The sequence below is a fragment of the Crotalus tigris genome, unplaced genomic scaffold, assembly GCF_016545835.1.
Source record: "Crotalus tigris isolate CLP2741 ecotype Arizona unplaced genomic scaffold, ASM1654583v1 scf7180000017568.12009008, whole genome shotgun sequence".
NCBI classification, from domain to species: Eukaryota; Metazoa; Chordata; class Lepidosauria; order Squamata; family Viperidae; genus Crotalus; species Crotalus tigris.
Window position 1 is genome coordinate 7470152 of NW_024096478.1, and position 19842 is coordinate 7489993.

Consider the following 19842-nt stretch of genomic DNA (forward strand, 5'->3'; position numbering starts at 1 on the left):
GAGTCACACACTGAGGGAGAAACAAGAAGGTTCTGAACTGTTGTGTTCCAATTGTGTCATAATCCATCCACTCAGGACTCAGTCATATAGGGTAGGAAAATAATTCCTCCATGTCTGTTGCTAAATTAGGGACAGACACGGGGAAAACTGAATCAGATTACTATTTCAGCATTGAGAGAGATGATTTATTCTTTTCCATATGATGTTTCCCAAAGCTCCTCTCCTCTCTTCTCTATTAATCATAGAGTGGAAGCAGACAATAAAATTCAGTGTGGTGTGGTGGATCATTTCAATATGAAAAACTGCATGAAAGAAAAATTAATCTCTTCTTCATCTCCAATACAATTCATCTACCCTGCTCTGGTTACAAAATAGAAGATAAACCATGTATCTTCCATGGCTCACCTCATTTGACCATAATCTGCTTTCTCTCTTACTAATCCAGTTTGTGGGCAGAGATATGACCAATTGAATCAATCTGCTTTTCTCTGTTCTTTGTTTCAGAAGCACCACGGTGTCTGTCATTGCCCTTGGCACAAACGTAAGTGCAATACCCGAAATATATCTTGTGAAAGGATGATCTCTCTAAGTGTCAGAAGCCAGAAAATCTGGCAAATGGCAGTCTCAGAATTTTGCAATCCTGATAACCAAGCTGCGCCTTCAGTATTGTCTGGTTGATAACTATCCTTATACTAAGCTGCTTGTGTACTAAGAGGACTTCTGGCGCAGGAGCTTAATGTCAAAATAATTCACTACTGGGTAAGAACTTCATAGTGCAGCTAAACATTTAATAGAAAGGGAGATGCAACTCACCCAAGAAAGACTCCAAATGCCTTGTCTAGAACAGCGGTAGTCAACCTGGTCCCTTCTGCCCACTGGTGGGCAGTAGGGGTTTTGTCCGATACTGAAGCATTTTCTTTTTTTTTTAATTTAACTGACTTTTTAAAAAAATTTCATAGCATTATTTAAAAACATTATCATTAAGTTTTCATAAAATTCCCCGTGACAATTTAAATTTCTGAAAATATACTATTTGTATCGCCTGCACATAAGTTTAGTTCACATTACGTAAGTGAAACTAAATGGCGCTATAGTGCGATCGCAAACAAGAGCCTCATCTCAGAATAGCTCGTGCATCTTCCCCCACACCACCCAGCTGTAACAGACAAGCAGAGCTGGTAGCCGGCGCCCCCCCAAACCCAATCCACGATGCATGAGGGGCATGTGCAGATGACGATACACGGCGCAGGCTCTTTTGTTTGCGGTTGCACTGGTCAGTATGCAGTTAGATTTGTAAGAGTGAGCACGTGCCTACAGCTTCAAACAAAATATTGTGAGTCCATGTCTCAAAAAAAGAAATATGCTCGTGGCTATTTGCCAGAGTATCTGAAGATGGGTTTCATAGAATCTGTTGTAAATAAACAACATCCAATATGTTTATTGTATCATAAAACATTATCCAATGAGGCAATGAAGCCAAGTCGATTGCGAGAACATCTTTCTACAAAGCATCCAAATGATAAGGACAAGCCCATTGAATATTTTCAGGAAATATATAAAAAATTTCAAAATTGTTCAACAATCATTGCATCATTTAAGAAACAACATGCAGCAAATGAAGATGGATTAATTATCGCTTATCACATTTCACAATTAATTGCAAAAAGTGGTAAAAGCTATAATATTGGAGAAACTGTAATAATACACTCTAGAAAAGAATTTATCTCAATAGTAATGCATCAGGATATACCTAAAATTTTAAAAACGTTGCCCCTAAGCGATAGCACAATAAAGCGGCGAATTGGAGAAATGGCAGTTAATGTTGAAAAAAAACTGATAAGTATTGTCCAAAACTCTTCATTTTCCATGCAATTGGACAAGTCTACCATTGCACATAATAATGCTTTATTGATGGCATATGTACGTTATTTTAATGAAAACAATACATTACGAGAAGAAATGATATTCGCAATAAATCTCATTACAAATACAAGAGGATTATCTATATTTAATACTGTGAAATCATACTTTACAAAAAATAATATTCCTTTGAATAATATTGTTGCATGTGCTACTGATGGAGCACCATCAATGGTAGGCCGCTATCGTGGATTTGTTGCTTGTTTGAAGGAAGAAGTGCCAAATGTTTTATGTGTTCATTGCGTGGTGCACAGACAACATCTTGTAGGAAAACATCTAAGTACAAGTCTCCATTCATCGTTAACTATAATAATTCGAGCCATAAACAAGATCAAATCCAATGCAAAAAATAATAGAATGTTTTGACAGCTTTGCCAGGACAATAACGAAGATTTTATTACGTTACTTTTGCACATAGAAGTTTGGTGGCTGTCAAAGGGTACATCTTTAGCTTGTTTTGTAGCATTATATGATAGTGTCATACAATTTTTTGAAAGTAATAATGAACCAATCTGTGTCAACAGTTAAAAACAGTAAAGAATGATGCCTTTTATTTGGCAGATATTTTCAAGAGATTTCATGATGTCAATTTGCAGCTTCAAGGAGCTAATAAAACTCTTATAGGTTGCCAAAGTATTGTGTCATTATTTATTGACAAACTTGAACTACTTCGTTATAATCTATTGAAGAGAGAATTTCACCAGTTTCCTGAATTATCATCTATAAAAGATGATGTAACTCCAGAGGATATTGACAGATTCAGTAGCCACCTCAATGAACTTAAATTGGACATGGAAAAACAATTTGAAGATATTTTGAAATTGAAGGTGTATGACTGGATGAAAAATTCTTTTACCGCAAATATTGAAGAGGCTAATACAACTTGCCAAGAAGAGCTGTTAGAAATTAGATATGATGAAGAAAGTAAACATAAATTTGATCGAGGTGGATATCAAAACCTATGGCAAAGTAAAAAAAAAATGCCTGTCTTATGTGGAAAATGATATTCAGTTTATTGATACCTTTCCCTACCTCATATCTTGTGGAATCAGGCTTTAGTGCTGTTAATCATATTATGACCAAAGAAAGAAACCACCTGAATATTTCCGAAAGAGGAGACCTTCGTTTGTTCCTTACAAAAATTGAGCCAGATATCCAGTATTTAGTTTCGCAGCATCAGGCTCAGGGATCTCATTAATAATTTAATTAATTAAATGTAATTTCATCAGACTTCATGCTTCTATGTATGCAAAGTATAAATAAAAAGAACTACAGTAAGTTGTTTTATAAAGATTTATTCTGCCAAATTTAGCGAAAGTCCGACATAAAGTATTTGGTAAGTAATTATTATTATATGCTTTAACTTGCTATAACTCTGCTTTATAAATTTTATAAAGTGAAGTTACTTCTCTACTTTATAAATCACCATTACTGTGGAACCGGTAGGCAGTTAGAAAATTTTACTACTAACAGAGATACAAAAGTGGGTGGTAGGTATAAAAACGTTGACTACCCCTGGTCTAGAACATAAAGCTCCATTAAGGATACTGGAACTACTGATATTATACATATGCATAACTGAACCTTTATGACAAAAGATACATCAAACTTGGGATGTTCATCATAGGCTGCATATTATAGCAAGGTTCCATCATTGCTAGATTGTTTTCCTATAGTAGGGAGATTTTAAGGGAGGAAATGCATGGACAGATAGACATTAATCTGGCAGTGATATGTCAGTGTTTATATAAAACTGTATTTCTGTATATTTCAATAACAAAGCTAAGGAAGAATGAGATGTTTGGATGGATGAAGACTAAACATTGAAGAATTTAAATTACATAGGATTACTCCATACAGAGGCAGTTTTCTTTATGCAGAAAATCTCACTGTTTCTGTGTCCATTGGTGTGCCAAAAGGCTTTATTGTTAATTAGAATGAACCTGAAAGTATAACTTGCTTTCTTCTAGTTCTTCATGAGGATAACGTTAGCAGAAAAAATGTGCCATGTTAGTATTAAGATCTCTGCTATGATGCAAATATTTATTTGCAGGAATGTCTTTGGGATTAGTTTGCTTGCAGATAAATGGATGTTTTTTTGCTGTTTGTCATTTGTGAATAAGTAAGTCTCTCCTGGCAACCATTTTGTGACTATACCAGCCACATGCTCACAAAATTTCAAATGTGCCCCTGACTTTCAAAATTCGTTTACTTGTAAATCCTTGTAATACACTGTGAGCACAATTATTAGGCAAGTTGTATTTTGGAGGATTAATTTTCTTATTGAACAACTACAGTGCTCTTGGTCAATCCAAATGTTAATTATCTCAAACCTGAATATTGAAGAAAGTAAAAATAAGATTTTAGCTATCTTAGGAGAATATCCATGTGTGCACAATTATTGGACAACTTTTAGTGTGCAGAATTAGTATGCAACTAAATGAAAAATGAAAACTTGCCCATCTCACTCATTTATTTGCATCTGTTAAAATGAGAATAATAAACACAACTCAAAATGTACAAATAAACATTTCTGACATTTCAACAAAAAAAAAATCAGTGACCAGTATAGCCACCCTTCTTTTCAATAACAGTCATAAGCCTTCCATTCATAGAGTCTGTCAGTGTCTTGATCTGTTGACGATCAACGTTTTGTGCAGCAACAACCACAGTATCCCAGACAGTGTTCAGAGAGGTGTACTGTTTTCCTTCACCGTAAATCTCCTGTTTAAGAAGGGCCCACAAGTTCTCAATAGGGTTTAGGTCAGGTGAAGAAGGGGTCCATGTCATTATTCATTCATCTTTAAGGCTTTTGTTGACTACCCATGCAGTGGAGTGCTTCGATGCATGCGATGGAGCATTGTCCTGCATAAAAATCATGGTCTTATTGAAAGATGCAGACTTTTTCCTGTACACTGTTTGAAGAAGGTATCTTCTAAAAACTGGCAGTAGGTTTGGGAGTTGATTTTGAGTCCATTTTCAACCCCAAAAGGTCCAACTAGCTCATCTTTAATAATACCAGCCCATACCAGCACCCCACCTCCACCATGCTGAGTCTGAGTCGAAGTGGAGCTCTATGCCCGTTACTGATCCAGCCAAAGGCCCATCCATGTGGTCCATCAAGAGTCACTCTCATCAGTTGATAAACCTTTTAAATATGTCTTCAGATATTTCTTGGCCCAGTCTTGCCATTTCAACTTATGTGTCTTATTCAGTGGTGGTCAGGTTTCAGCCTTCCTTACCTTGGCCATGTCTCCAAGCACTGAGCACCTTGTACTACTGGGCACTCCAGGTAGGTTGTAGTTCTGGAATATGACAGCACTGGAGGATAATGAATTCCTGGTAGCTTCATGTTTGATTCTTCTCAAATCTTTGGCCATTAACATGTCTCTTTTTCTCAACACGTTTCTTGTGACCCGGTTAACTATTTGCAACAAAATGTTTGATGGTTCTGTGATCATGCCCCAATATTTTAGCAATTCAAGAGTGTTTCATCTGTCTGAAAGACTTTTTTCAATTTTTTTACTTCAGAGTCAGTTAAATCTCTTTTTTGGCCCATTTTGCCTGAGGAAAAAAAGCTGCCTAATAATTATGCATACCTTGATATAGGGTGTTGATCTCCTTAGGCCACACCTTCTCTCATTACACAAATACACATTACCTGATATCCATTAAGGTTGAGGACCCCTGCATTAAGCTTTTAGATTTCTACAGCTTGGCAGTGGAAAATATGCGGGAAAATGATGATATGGTCAAAATACTCACTTGCCTAATAATTGTGCACACAGTGTAGAAGTGTGAGCTTCCATTTATAAAAATGTAACGGGTATCTGTATAAGTTTTCAGGTTGGGTTTTATTAGTTTATATTGGTTATTTGAGACCTTTTGGTTGTTTATGTGGAAGTTAAAAGAGTTCCTTTCAAGCCTGTCAACTTCCTTACATAGTTATCTGGAGATAATCCCAGTTCATTAGTTGCTACCAGATGAGTGCCCATTTATCTAAGCTTGTTAAAAATTAGCCATTTAAATGACAGCCATGAGGTGTCCTCCCCATGTGACATTTTATTTTTAAAGCTCCTTTCTATTTCATTGTGTGAATTCCTCATTTTTAATGGAGGCCTTGGCTTTTCCATAGCCATTTCATTCTACTCTTCTCATTTTTAGAGAATCAACACTCGGGAAGCGCAGCTTTGACCAAGTTCTGACTGTAGAGCTGTGTGGCACTGCAGGTAAGGGCATAATTTAGATTTAAGTGTTCATTATTTTTAAAGATGCAAATATAGAGAAAAGACTGCACCCAAAACCAGATTATCATATATTCCTGTATTTAATCATTAACATGAAGGACAAGGAATCTAGGCACCCTTAAACCCTATTTGATTTTCCCTTCCTTAAAAAAAACAACTGCAGAATAGTACATCTTTGAGTGACAAGTATTTTGGAACACTGTAGTCATCTTATAAAGGCAAAAGACTGAATACAAATAGCATTGCACATCCCCAGTTCAACTGTGTTATTTGAAGGCTCCACAAAGGGGTGGGAATGGATTAAAAAATAGACCTAACTCCTAATACAGCAATGTCTCTTTATTCTCCTGATCCTATACTGAAAGAGTTTTATCCTTTTGCTTCCTTGGGGGAGATAAGGTCTCACACCACCAACTACTCCTCCATACAAGCCTTCGGAAGAGGACCTATATAAGCCAGACATTCACCAGAGACCAGCAGAGAAGACTGCTGCCATCACCAGCTCTGAGCCACAACCAATGATCAGTCATAGGCCAATTTCCAGAAAACATCAGAAAAAGCAACCAGTGCGGACAGAGCTGTATGCCCACCTGAGTCAGTCTGCTATTCAGCCTGCTCACTCTGAGCAGCATGGGGTGTTGAAACGCCCGTTCTCACGGTCTTTTGGTGATCATGATTATTGCCAAGTCTTGAAACCTGAGTATTCGCTCCAGAGGAAGGTGCTAAGATCTTGGGAGCCCCTGAGCCATATAGAAAGCCAACGCAAGAGGCAAGTGCCTGACGTTCCCTATCAGGAGGAACGCAACAAGAGTTTTGATAAAAGCTCAGTGAAGGAGGGCAGCAAACAGCTGAGGGACCAAGAAATCAGAGCCAGTTTGACCAAACACTTTGGTCTTTTGGACAGTGCCCTGGATGATGGGGAGGCCCTGTTCTTCAAAACTCCTGAATATGATACTGTCTTTGAAGACAGCTGCAGTGAGATTGGTTCTCCACTGGAAGAGGAAGAAGAGGAGGAAGAGGAGGAGGAATGCTACATGAGTCCACTGGGTTCCAACAGATGTCTACACAGTAGTGCTCTTTCTAGGACCAATTTCCACTATTGCTCCCGAAGTAGATCTGATTCAGAGTCTTCATGCTGCAGAAGTAGGTCTCCAGTCAGCCAGCAGGCTTTCAGGTACATTCATTTGCAATCAGTACTGTTTTGGGGAAAGGTCTGAAATGGTCGTAGTCAATTGCATTGGTTTGCATTGTTGGTTGCACATTAAAACTTCATACACGTTAGTTACATTTTAAAATAATGCAGTGCTGTATGAATGGTGGCTCTTCAGTCAGCCAGGGGGACTATAAGACTAAATTTTTAGAAATTTCTCAGGCAGGGTTATATATTTTCCTTATTCTTAATTTGCCATGCAGTGGGGCTATGTCTTATAAGGCTAATTTAAAAGACACTGGGCTGAATTCAAAAATCCTGTGAGCAAAGAACAGAAGTGGGAGGAATTATTTTACTGAATTAGTTCCTCCTCCAGACCTTAAAAATCTACTCCAGAAGATTGATGGACCTATTAGAACTGCACCCAAAATAGTCATGGCAGCTGCAAGGGAAATTGGGGAAATTTCCCTTTATTCCCTGATTCTGGTATACCAGCCTGGTCTGGATAGATAGCATTCCTGAATTGGAAGGAGACTCTCCATGCATAGGTTTTTGAGAACCAATAAGAAAGAAGAGATATCCTGTTCAAATGCATAGAAATAAATGTAAGATTGTTTGTAATGGAAATTAAGGCCAAAACCACAGTATGACTGGGCCTAAAAAAGATTATATCTTCAGATTTTCAAAATGTATGGTGTTCAATCATTTACTTTTATTTACTTCTTTGCTCCAATATTTAGTGGTTGGTTGTCTGGCCACCTTTAAAAAAAATTCTAAATATTTATGAATCTATAGTATCCCTGTATTTATTGTAAAATAGGTGAGACTGTTCCTGCAAGCAAGGAGTAGGTTTCTTGGAGCATTTTTCTGATTAAGATTCTCATGTCTAAGATTCAGAACAATTGGAATCCCATTTAGGTCTGTATTTCTTGTTTTCCAATAGACGTGAAAATGGCAAGCGTTGTCAAGATGGAAATGTGAGCAGCCAGAGATTGATGGAGAAAAAAAGAGAGAAAGCCATTGTAAGTGACCTGTGACCTCTCAGTGAGTTTTGGGATGAATGAACTGGAAGTGGGCAGGTTTCCAATCTGGTCAGATGATTCCTCTTTCTGAAACACATTTGAATTTTGGGAGACAGGAGTTTCTACTCAAGAAGGGGTAATACAGGATGTTAGCTAGTTTTCCAAACTCTTATTACTTGGTGCAAGTGCAGGCTGATAAATGACAGTTTCGCTCTGCCAAGAACTCAATCTGTTGCCAGTTTCTTCATTTTATTTCTTTTCAATATGTTTCTATTAGCGAGTCTTGGCACAGGCAAAACTATCCTTCCTCAGCATGCACTTCCACCGAGTAATAGAGTTTGGAATCTTGAAAAAAATATATCATTTTTAAAAAAATCATACAAATAAGAGGAGAAATAAAGTTTGCTGAAGTAAAAAAAAAAGCTGCACTTGAGGCTGGTGGCTTGATATTCAATATATCTTTTAATCAGCCACACACAGATTTATGTAAGGTAACCTTTATTGTCATTTTTTACTGCGAGCACACTGGCACACATTAAAAATGAAAATCTGTTGCCTGCTCTCAAAAGAAAGCATGTATTAACCCATACACATGCACAACACACATATACATGCTATATACATATCCAGATATATATGTTCTGCTTTGGATATCCCAAAGCCTCCTTTCAGAAGGTAACAAGGAAAACAGGTCATGAAGAGGACTTGTAGCAATCCCAGACAACCCTGCGGACCCTTTTCAAGCATTGCTTATACGCTATGTCCTAAATAGAAGAGGGTGAACTGCCAATAATCTTTTATGCCATCCTCATTTCATCCTCATTTAGCATACTTAGAACTCATCTTTCTTCTGTTGGGAAGTTTAAAGATGTTTAGGTGAGAAAACCATCTCCTATCAAGATACTTAGTCAACTGGTTAAATAAGTTGTCTGCTTCATGTCCTCTTGAACATAGTTTCCCAGTATTAGTCTTCCTACATGGTCATCCTTCTTGTAATTTAAAAGGTTAGGAGATGGTTCCTGGATGAATGGTTTGACATCCATAAACAATGGACGCCTGTGCAGCATAGGAATCTTTTCAGCAGATCTGCTGGTGAACAGGAGGCCTCCTCCTGAGGCGGCATTGTAAATCAGAAATGCTTCATAGATTTGCTGTGGTATGATTTCCTACTCATACACCAAACCTGGTGTCCTTGCTCTGAAAAATTCTTTTTTCTTTTCTTTAAAATAAAATGTGTGTTAGATTTAGTTTTAGTTTTTTAGGCCACTCTATAGACCAGACATGTCAAACACAAGGCCCGGGGGCCGGATGCAGCCTGCAAAGTGGTTTCATGTGGCCCGCGAAACCATCCTGGAAACAGTGAGGGAACAGCCCCCGCTGCCTTGGCCCTGGCCCAGGCCAGCCAGGAGCCAATGTACAATTTTGTGGTGGCCATCTATGCTGAAATTCATTCAGTCTTAGCTCCACAAGGGCGTCTGGAAACAGCAAGGGACCAGCCCCTGCCACATTGGCCCTGCCCCCTGGGTGCATGCTGGGGAGGTGTCATCCTTTGTGAGGAATGAAGAAATGGACCATGCCTTGGCGCTTTCCCCGGTCTCACCCCCTTCTGCCAGAGACCCTCAGATCTGTCCCACTCCTGCCCAGGCCCTCACAGGCACCCTTGACGCGAACGATGTAGAGCTGACCTTGCCCACCCAGTAGGCCACACCCACTCCATCCACACCCACCCAGTAGGCCACACGTACCTTGGCCACACCCACCCAGTCCTCCGAGGGCAACCGCAAAACTGATGTGGCCCTCAATGAAATGGAGTTTGACACCCCTGCTATAGACCAATTTAAAGCTTCCAAGAAAAAAAAGTGAACAGCATTTTTAAGCCAATAGTATAATTTAGTAGATTATGCCAAAGACCAGAAACTTCCATCAGACATCCATTACTGTGACTGGCTTGGCAAGCTTTAAAAAAAATCATCAACAAAAAATTACTTGTGAATTAAATCCTTCTAAACTATTCCTGTGCATTCCTTCCTTTTTACAACTTACAATTCCTCTTTCTTGGATTTTCCATCCATTCTTTTCAGGTTCTTTGAAAACCTGGATTGATAGTAAAAAAAAATAATTTTCTGACTAATATGAGTTCAAAACCAAATGGAACAAAAGTGCTTTGGCTCTTGTCTAAAATATAAAAGGGTACTATTTAATATTAAAGTAGAACTGGAGATATCAAGAATTTATCAGTTTAATACATTATATCAGGACAATTGCACGAGCAATTTACTCTTGTCTTTAAGAGCCGTGGTGGCGCAGTGGTTAGAATGCAGTATTGCAGGCTAATTCTGCCGACTGTCGGCAATTCAATCCTGAAAGACCCAAGGTTGATTCAGCCTTTCATCCTTCCATCTGTAAAATGAGGACCCAGATTGTTTGGGGCAATATGCTGACTCTGCAAACTGCTTAGAGAGGGCTGTATAGCACTGTGAAGCAGTATATAAGTCTAAGTGCTGTTGCTGTTAAACAGGGAGAAGGTCGTGTAGTATACATCCAAAATCTTGCCAGCAGTATGAGCTCTAGTGAACTGAAGAAGCAGTTTGAAGTGTTTGGAGAGATTGTTGAGTGTTGCATTTTGACCAAGAATAAAAGGTGAGTTTTCCTTATCTCATTATTAACCCTGGCAGCGACATTTTTTTTTGAAATCATGACTATTTGTAAATTAGCCATGATATTCTATAACTAAAATTAAAATCGGACTCCAAAGTTTAGTAGCTGGATAATTCTTTTTCTTTGGAGAAACATCTGCCCTGAGTACCCTGTGAATGCAAAGGTTGAGAATTAATTGAAATAGTGTACCTATTAAGAAGTAAGTTAAATAAGTTAAACCTTTTTGCTGAATAAATATGTATAAGGATTGCAGTGTGAAACTCGTTTTTTCCTCAGCTGTATTATATTTGTTTTGGCTAAGAAACTGTCATTAAATTCCCTCATCATTTAATTCTGTAAGGACTAGCACCGCTGTGTTGCATAGAAGATGCAGCACTTCTTTGATGCAGCACAATGGATTACTATTACTTAGCATATGTGTATGTAATTTAATTGTGCTACATGCAGAAGCAGAATTAATTTGGAGTAGTTCCATCCAAGCTTGAAAGTTTTGAGCTCAGAACTCTTCCAGAATGATCAGAATAGCACTGGTGCCTTTCTAATAATGTTTCAAGTGAAACACAGGGCATTTAAGTTAAAAAATATTCTGTGTGTGTGTATGTACACACTGGAAAAAGTGACTTATGACCATTTTTTTACACTTACGACCGTTCCAGCATCCCCATAGTCACATTATTACTTTCAAAATTTGGCTGCTTAGGAAATGACTCATATTTATGACAGGTGTCCTAGGGTCACATGATCACCTTTTGCGGCCTTCTTACAAGCAAAGAATGGGAAAGCCAGATTCACTTAACAACCATGTTACTAACTGAACAACTGCAGTGATTCCCTCAACAATTGTGGCAAGGGAAGTCATAAAATGGGGCAAAACTCACTTAACAACTGTCTCACTTAGCAACATAAATTTTGGGCTGAATTATGGTCACAAGTCAAGGACTGTATACTGTACATACATACATGCATAAAATTTTAGTGGATAAATCATCTTTACTCAGTGCCTCTTGTCTGTTGCAGATTTATGTTATATAAATAAGCAACATAACGATGTATGTTATATTGTGTAACGGAAGGTCAATGTTTTGTAGTCTAATGGCTGTTAACTATCCTGAGTGGTGTGTAAGTGGAAGTAAAAATAATAAATAGCCTGGCTGGAGTGTTCTTTTCCAAGGGAGCTGGGAGATGCCAATGTAATCACTGCAGTTTGATTAATAGACTCTTGGATCCTAATTCCTATAAAGTTTGCATGAGATTTAAACGAGATGCTCTGAGCTCCTGTTGGAGAGACATGGAATAAAAATAATGACAAATAAATAATGCTGCTCTGTTGGCTATGCTGGCATTCCCTCTTTTATTATCCAGGGGAGATAAATATGGTGTCATCACATACCGGTGTTCTGAGCACGCTGCCTTGTCCTTGAAGAATGGTGCTTCTCTGTGGAAAAGAAATGAGCCGTTGTTCCAGCTGGCTTATGGCGGCTTTGGACACTTCTTTTGGACCAGATTTACTGATCTGGGTAAGTCAGCAATCATCTTGTCCGGTTTCATCAAAATAGACCTGATTTGGTAAGGGTGGTTGTACTGAATTAATTCATATACTGCAGGGTTTCTAAAACCTTGGCAGCTTCAAGCTGTGTGGACTTCAATCCCCAGAATTCCCCAGCCAGCATCCCTCACTTTATTTATTATCAAACAAAATTAGATGGCCATCCAACTTACACACAGTGATCCTGATACAGATATTAATGATGGTAGACACTAAAAAATCCAAAACATAAACTCTACACACTCCCAACAATCCTCATTTACATATCTTATTATCAATATTTAATATTTATTTACTATCTGATACATTTATTTCTATTTATTAGCACTGTGCTTTCTTTATACTATCAGAGGTAACCAAGTTTTTTTCCCCCTCCAGAAATGACTGAATCAGAGTGGTTATCTTGAATTCCCTCACATATACTAATCATGCTAATCCACTGATTATTTAACTGCAGATATTGAATTAACCAGAATTGATTAGATATATGCAGCACATTAAGCCATGAGTCAGTGTTTGCAAATAATAATAGCTGGGTTTGTGCCTATACTTTATTAAAATAAAAGAAATCAGATTAAACATTCCAAGGGTTTTTATATTTGCTCATTTTCACAGACCACAAGTGATTTTAATTTATTTTCTTTCATTTTAATTTAAGCCCTCCTCCCCTGAAAGGGGAAGACAGCAACTATTGTAATTCCAGAAAATTTAAATTAATCAACCCTAACCATAAAAAATAGTTAAATAGCACACAGTTATGAAATCAAATATAATGCTGTCACCCAAAACAGCAGTCTGTATTAGGGACAATGAGTTATCCAATGCTGGCTGTTTTTAACAGCTTCCATACAGAAATGTGGCCAACCTTTTCTCTTGAGGGACAGTTTTGTTCCCTCAGCCAAATGCTGATTGGTCTCTTCAGAGAAGAGCACAGGAGATAGCTCAACTGGCTACTCCTGATCATTAAATCTTGCCATTTCAGAGGAAGTGGAGATTTATAGGTTTTCTATATGGCTTGGAAACATTATATGTAATATACACTATGTCTTAGCTGATCTCCTTGGGGCCATATAACAAGTTCCTCCCTCCCTCCCTCCCTCCTTCCTTCCTTCCTTCCTTCCCTCCCTCCCTCCCTCCTTCCCTCCTTCCTTCCTTCCTTCCTTCCTTCCTTCCTTCCTTCCTTCCTTCCTTCCTTCCTTCCTTCCTTCCTTTCCTTCCTTCCTTCCTTCCTCTATTTGACAGCATTTATCTTTTCTCTGTAGCAGATTCCAACACAGAAGAGTCCTCTCCAACTCCAGTAAAAAGCAAATATGAGACCATGGATTTTGATAGCCTGCTGCAGGAGGCCCAGGAAAGTTTGCATCGGTAACAGCCTTAACCTTTGAGGAATACCTTAATACCTCAGTCAAGGCACTTCCAATATGTTTACGTTTTCAAGAAATGATTAAGTATATAATGAGAGAGAGAAAGAGAAAGAGAGAGAGAGAGAGACTGCTGACCCTTTAAATTGATGTTTACATTGAACAAGCTGCTTCTGTCTGTGAGTTCCCATGGTGTTGATGTTCCACTGCCACAAGTTAGTATCTCTGCTTCTGATTGGTTGTGTTAGGATGAGCCTGCAAAAGCCTTCTGTCCTCTTCTTGTCCGAACCCCTTTCTCTGACTGGCCCCATTTCCGCCATGGAGTGGCAGCTGTGTTCACCATAACTTTTATTTCATTTTTGGTCTGTAGTGTGTGATTATGAAATTGTTAATTGTGAATAGAATCAAGATTGTAAACTAATTTTTAATAGAAGAAAGAAATATATACTTATAATGTATTTATGGCTCAGATGTACTGTAATTCAGATTTATTGTACCGCTTCCTTGATTTTTAACTATGCACTGTAATGAGGCACTTGCCCCTCAGCAGATGCAGCCTTTCCAGAATGGTTCCCTTCAGTGAGTGGCTCATCTGAAAATCATAAAGAATCCATTTTGTCCTTGATTAGCCGAGGGGGTTATTGAATGGCAGTGTTGAATTGCTGTATAAACTATTCTTTCCATTTGTCTGGACTGAATGCTGGGATCACCACTCCTTAATCATTGACTGCATGAGACATGACAAACTTGTGATTCCGCAGTCCAAAGCGGACTCCGGGTATTTTGACAACTGAGCCCTCAGATGCCAAAAGATAAAATCAAGTGACAAATGAGAAGGTGACAGGGTATATTTTCCCCTCTTCCCTCATGCTGAAATGATAACCTGTCCTCCCAGCCAAGTAAATGATACATGAGAAAAGCCTTGCTAAAGTCCTTTCTGATCAGCACCTTGTTTCCAGGGGGCCACCAGAAGCTTCTGAGAAACTCACAAGCTGCCCAAGAATGCATTTAATCTGCTACAAGTGGTGATCTAATGTTCACTGCTGCTGAATTGAGAAGTACATAACAGCCATTATAACTAATAGCCATTGACCTATTTATTCTACATGTGGACTCTCTTGTGAGACAAAGAAGGTTGGAAAGTGAGCCAGACAAGTTAAGGCTCCTAAGCATTAAACCCCAACATTAGAATAGCCATTGTTTCATGACATCATGACATAAAGTCACAAATATAGAACAGTTTATTTTAAGTCAGATCCCCAGTAGCCTCAGGAATAGATTTCTGGCCATCTGGTCATTCAACCAAAGCAAAATCTCTTGTCTGATGGATAGCCTGGGTTTGTTTGCAAGACTTAACAGAAAAAATGGTCAAAAGCATCCTTGCACCTTGACCCAGCACTCAGCATCAGCAGCGTTATCTCTGTCCCATGTTAAATACTGCTCTCTGCCTGAGCAAATTTGAATAAGCCATACTGTACAATATACAGCCAGTCGCATATGATAACTGTATTGTTATTTTTTATTCTACATGTCTGTTTGCCTGCATCTTCCTTCCTTTTGATTTCCCCACAGCTTAGAACTCTTGCTGTCTACTCATTGATCAGCTTTTCCTAAATTCAAACCCTGAGATGTCCATGGGAAGGGAATCAGCCTTGTGTAACTTAGGCTGATTTAGACAAATGGTTTCTGGAGAAAGAGGCCATCCGATGACGGTAAATACATGTGGAGACCTCATTCTCATATAGTACACTGTACCAAATGCATCATTTGCCAGATGCAATGTGGCTGTTCTTGTGCTAATTGACATCCAGCAAAGGATAGGGAGACACTAAATAAGCAATAGGAACATAAAGAGAGCACTTTCGAGTGGGGACCAAATAGCATTGCTAAGTCCTCCATCACTCACCATTTCTTGATTCTGTTTTTCACAAAGATGAGACCCATGGGGTTCAGCCATCCATGCAGATAAAATACAACAGCCTTAATTCTGTCAGTAGTTAGATTCTCTTCCCTTAAGGTCTCTTTAGCATAGCGTATATTTAATTAGGAATCAAAGAACGAAAACATCGTGATTCTGTCCTAATTCATGTTGTCCCAAAGACTGTTTGTCTGAATAGTCCCCCATTCTCTTGGTAAGGACTGTACATATCAAAGGCACCATAAGATCAAGGAATTTCTTATTTCATCCTGAATATTTATTTCTGGGATGTGAGTGGTGATCTGGAGCTTTCATAATAACAATCCTGATTTCATATGGCAGCTAATATAATTTCTATGCTACTTGCAAAATTCACTGTCACAATGTTTTGGCTAACATGTCACTTTTAACATCTCTGTTTAGGAACTTATTAAAGGATTACAAGGCCATTAGATCTTCTTGTGATCAGTCCAGAACAAGATGAAGTATCTGCTATAGACAAGTGCCTCATTGTAGCTTTGCCTTTTCTGTCCTAGTATTTCCTTACCACAATGATGTTTACATGTGATTGCTATAGAGCTTACCGTAGAATGTACATAGTGACACATTTAGGGTGGGTAGGACTGTCCTGTCCTGTGCTGTACTGATGTTTTCAGAGAACAATCAAACAACAACACAATAATAATAATAATAATAATAATAACCACCCCAGCAACTACTAAGTGGAATTCTTCCATCTCCTGGCTTGGTTACAAGAGATATCAAAAAGTTCAGAACTAGGATTGGTCAGAGAGATGGAAAATGCATCAAATTTTAAGCGTGTTGAAAGTGTTGAATGCAGCTGGAAAGAAAGAGTTAGAACAGCCCTCCTGCTGTTTGGAAGATGCTGCTTCTAGCCCAAACTTGCTTGCAAACGTGGCTTTATCTGCTTTTATATCTCAAGTTATTTTTCAGAAGCTGGACTTGCCAGTGATATTAGGGCATGCAAGACATGCTCCTTGAAGGGAAGGAAGATCCTGTAATGCACATAGCCTCTCGATCCTAGCTGTAGGGAGAGGTGCAATAAGTGATCTTTGTTTTGCCTAAAGCCTATAAAAATATATTTTTTGTGCGAGGAATTTCACTAGGACTTTATGCAATATGCACATATGTGCACAAACGCACACATGAACGAGAGGAAGACAATGGGCATTGAGCCCTTCAGCATCTACAAATTCAGTAGTGTTGAATGTAGAACCTAAGTGGGATGGTCTGCAAAGGACGCACATTTCTCCCGGTTATAGCATATCAATACCTGCAGCTTATGCTAAATTTGCTATTGGAAGCACAGCTAGTTTGCATCACCCACACAGGGAGAAATTTGTGAAAATCCTGTGTTCGTATTTATTCTTAATAGAGACTTGGGAATTTGTAGTGTATGACAGAAGAATTTTAGGCAAATGCCTGGATCAGAGAACAGGGAGAACAAAGTAGAGAGGTACACTAATGTTTCTTTGAATAAATAAGTACGATGCATTAAACTTTTGATATGTAGAGCACTCAGCTGCAGCGCTACATGAATATTGTAAAGAGTAATTATAGAAGGCTGTTGAAGAATGACCAAGTTCCATATGACAAAGGAAGTGATAAGATCGAGTGGATAAAATACCCAGCTTTGATACTCCTATCTCCAAATATCAGAGTATCCAAATAATAGACTTGTGATCCACTAAACCAAACTCAGACTGTCATCCTGATTTTGCTTCTTGCCTAGGAGTGTGAGAGATCTCATAGGCTTGGATAGGCAGCTGATATTCTATGGTTACATTGGTGGGTCAACAAATCTTACAATACAACATGAACTTTTTCTCACGCAGTAAGAGAACTGTTTGTTTTCCTTAGGACAAGGAATTAAAATGAGCTTTATATCTTGCTCCAGCCATCCTTGCTGCTAATGTGTTCTGGCAGATTCCTCCTAAGGGCAGTTATATTCAGCACATTTTGATTATCTTAGGATAGTACAAAGAGGCCCGCTGACTAAAAATGACTATATGCTGCCTCTTAGCTTAAGGCAGGGGTAGACAACCTTGGCTCCATAGCTGGCTCAGGAATTCTGGGAGTTGAAGTCCACGAGTCATAAAAGAGCCAAGATTGCCTACCCCTAGCTTATGGGGATTCATTTCTGAAGGGATCATGTTCTTTGCCCTTTTTATAAAGAGGGTGCTAGCAGGGTCCTTTCTGCAAAGTTTGCCTAAATTTCTTCTGTACTTGTTTTAATTATATGCATAATGCCAACACCCCCATGTTCATGGGGCAGGCCTAGCCATAACGATGAGCAACAGAACAAATGAAGATCTTGTGAGGACACATGAAAAACCAAATAAAGAGAATTAATCGTCCAGGGTTTTTCGGAACAAAAGGGTGTATTAAGAGAGGCAATCATGAGGGAGACATTTATTTTTTTAAACAAAATTATATATGTTTGTAGATGTGTGTGTGTGTGTGTGTGTGTGTGTGTGTGTGTATGAGAGAGAGGAAGAAAGAGAAAAATCCCTCCTAATTTTCTTTTATAGTTTTTTTAATTATTATTATTTTAGAAAATCAGGAGAAATACATTGAGGATAGGAATAAGTCACAAGCCATTTATTTTCTCTCGATCCTTTAATAACGATCGCTTTATTGTAAAACAAGTCAATATTGACAAGTCAACTGAAAACTTTGGCAGAAGTAAAACAGCCATGTCGTAAAGGGACTACACAAGAAGAACTGGGTTCTGTATCTTATTTTCACTGCCAGTTATTAAACAGTTGTCTTGTTTTCCCTCTGACCTATTCTACCTCCATAAAACTGATATCAGCTTTGTCTTTGTTTTTGTGGTGAACACTCAGTTTTCTCAGTAGCCCATTCAAAAAAGCCATACAAGAGTCCGTATGAGTGTGTGCATGGCTGTGTTTAATATGGCATTAATTTACTATATGGAAATAGGAAGCAGTTTAGCATTTCCTAAGTTTATTTTCCCAAGAGGATAGTCCATGTGTTATATTCTTTACCAATGTAAGCATACCAAGCCTCTTTTTCATTTCCATGTTTTCTGAATTTTTTGCGAAGCTATTTCTTTCTCATTTGTATAATTTGACTTTATATATATATATAATTCCCTACACTATGTCATTGATTCCCATATAGCAATTGGGAGGGCCCCTTCCACGACATGTTTGTGTATGATTTCAGGTACCTCATTGTTCTAAAAAGGGTGGTCACCCTCCTTATCAAAAACAAATAGGAGCTCATGCATTCTGCATTGCATTTATGATTAGTTGAAGAACATGGGCCTAACAGTGAGCAGCTGCAAAAGGGTACTACTAATTTATTTGAAGACAAATGCTATAAGAATGTAATATACATACATAGTACATCATATATATATATATGATGTTTTAGGGCATATGTTGAGCATAAAATGGCTTAGATTCAAAGCCTGTGTGGGAGTTAACATGATGAGTTGAACTTCCCTATAATCCTTATACAGGTAGTCCTCAACTTACAACAGTTCGTTTAGTGACCATTTGAAGTTACAGTGGTACTGAAAAATGTGACTTATGACCATTTTTCATACTTGACCGTTGCAGCATCCCCATGGTTACATAACTGACTCATATTTATGATGGTTGCAATGTGCTGGGGTCATGTGATCACCATCTGCAACCTTCTGGCAAGCAAAGTCAGTGGGGAAACCAGATTCATTTAACATCTGTGTTAGTCACTTAACAACTGCAGCGATTCATTTAACAACCATGGCAAGAAAAGTTGTAAAATGGGGCAAAACTCACTTAACGACTGTCTCACTCAGCAACATAAATTTCGGGCTCAATTATGGTCATAAATCGAGGACTACCTGTACACGGAAACCAATGAACTTAAAGTTTGACAAGCATCTCAAGCGAATATTAGACCAGGTTTTAAATGTCCCAGTTGTAATATTTAAATCTCACTTATGCAAATCGCTATAATTAAAGGCATCACCTAAGATTTGACCTGGGT

General features: G+C 38.4%; 1 protein-coding gene across 5 annotated transcripts in view; it reads left to right on the forward strand.

Annotated features, from left to right (window-relative positions):
* The window catches only part of PPARGC1B (PPARG coactivator 1 beta), a 140171-nt gene extending 120724 nt beyond the window's left edge, over nucleotides 1–19447 (forward strand). For 3 of the 5 annotated variants that reach the window (XM_039352746.1, XM_039352757.1, XM_039352782.1), the window contains exons 6-12: nucleotides 505–541; nucleotides 6085–6149; nucleotides 6567–7341; nucleotides 8261–8339; nucleotides 10858–10979; nucleotides 12360–12514; nucleotides 13806–19447. In XM_039352746.1, coding sequence (XP_039208680.1) covers nucleotides 505–541; nucleotides 6085–6149; nucleotides 6567–7341; nucleotides 8261–8339; nucleotides 10858–10979; nucleotides 12360–12514; nucleotides 13806–13912 — 1340 coding nt within the window. In that variant the 3' untranslated portion in view covers nucleotides 13913–19447. The remainder of the gene's footprint in view (nucleotides 1–504; nucleotides 542–6084; nucleotides 6150–6566; nucleotides 7342–8260; nucleotides 8340–10857; nucleotides 10980–12359; nucleotides 12515–13805) is intronic. The other 2 variants (XM_039352767.1, XM_039352774.1) reach the window with 1 other exon arrangement.
* The last annotated feature ends 395 nt before the right edge of the window (nucleotides 19448–19842 follow it).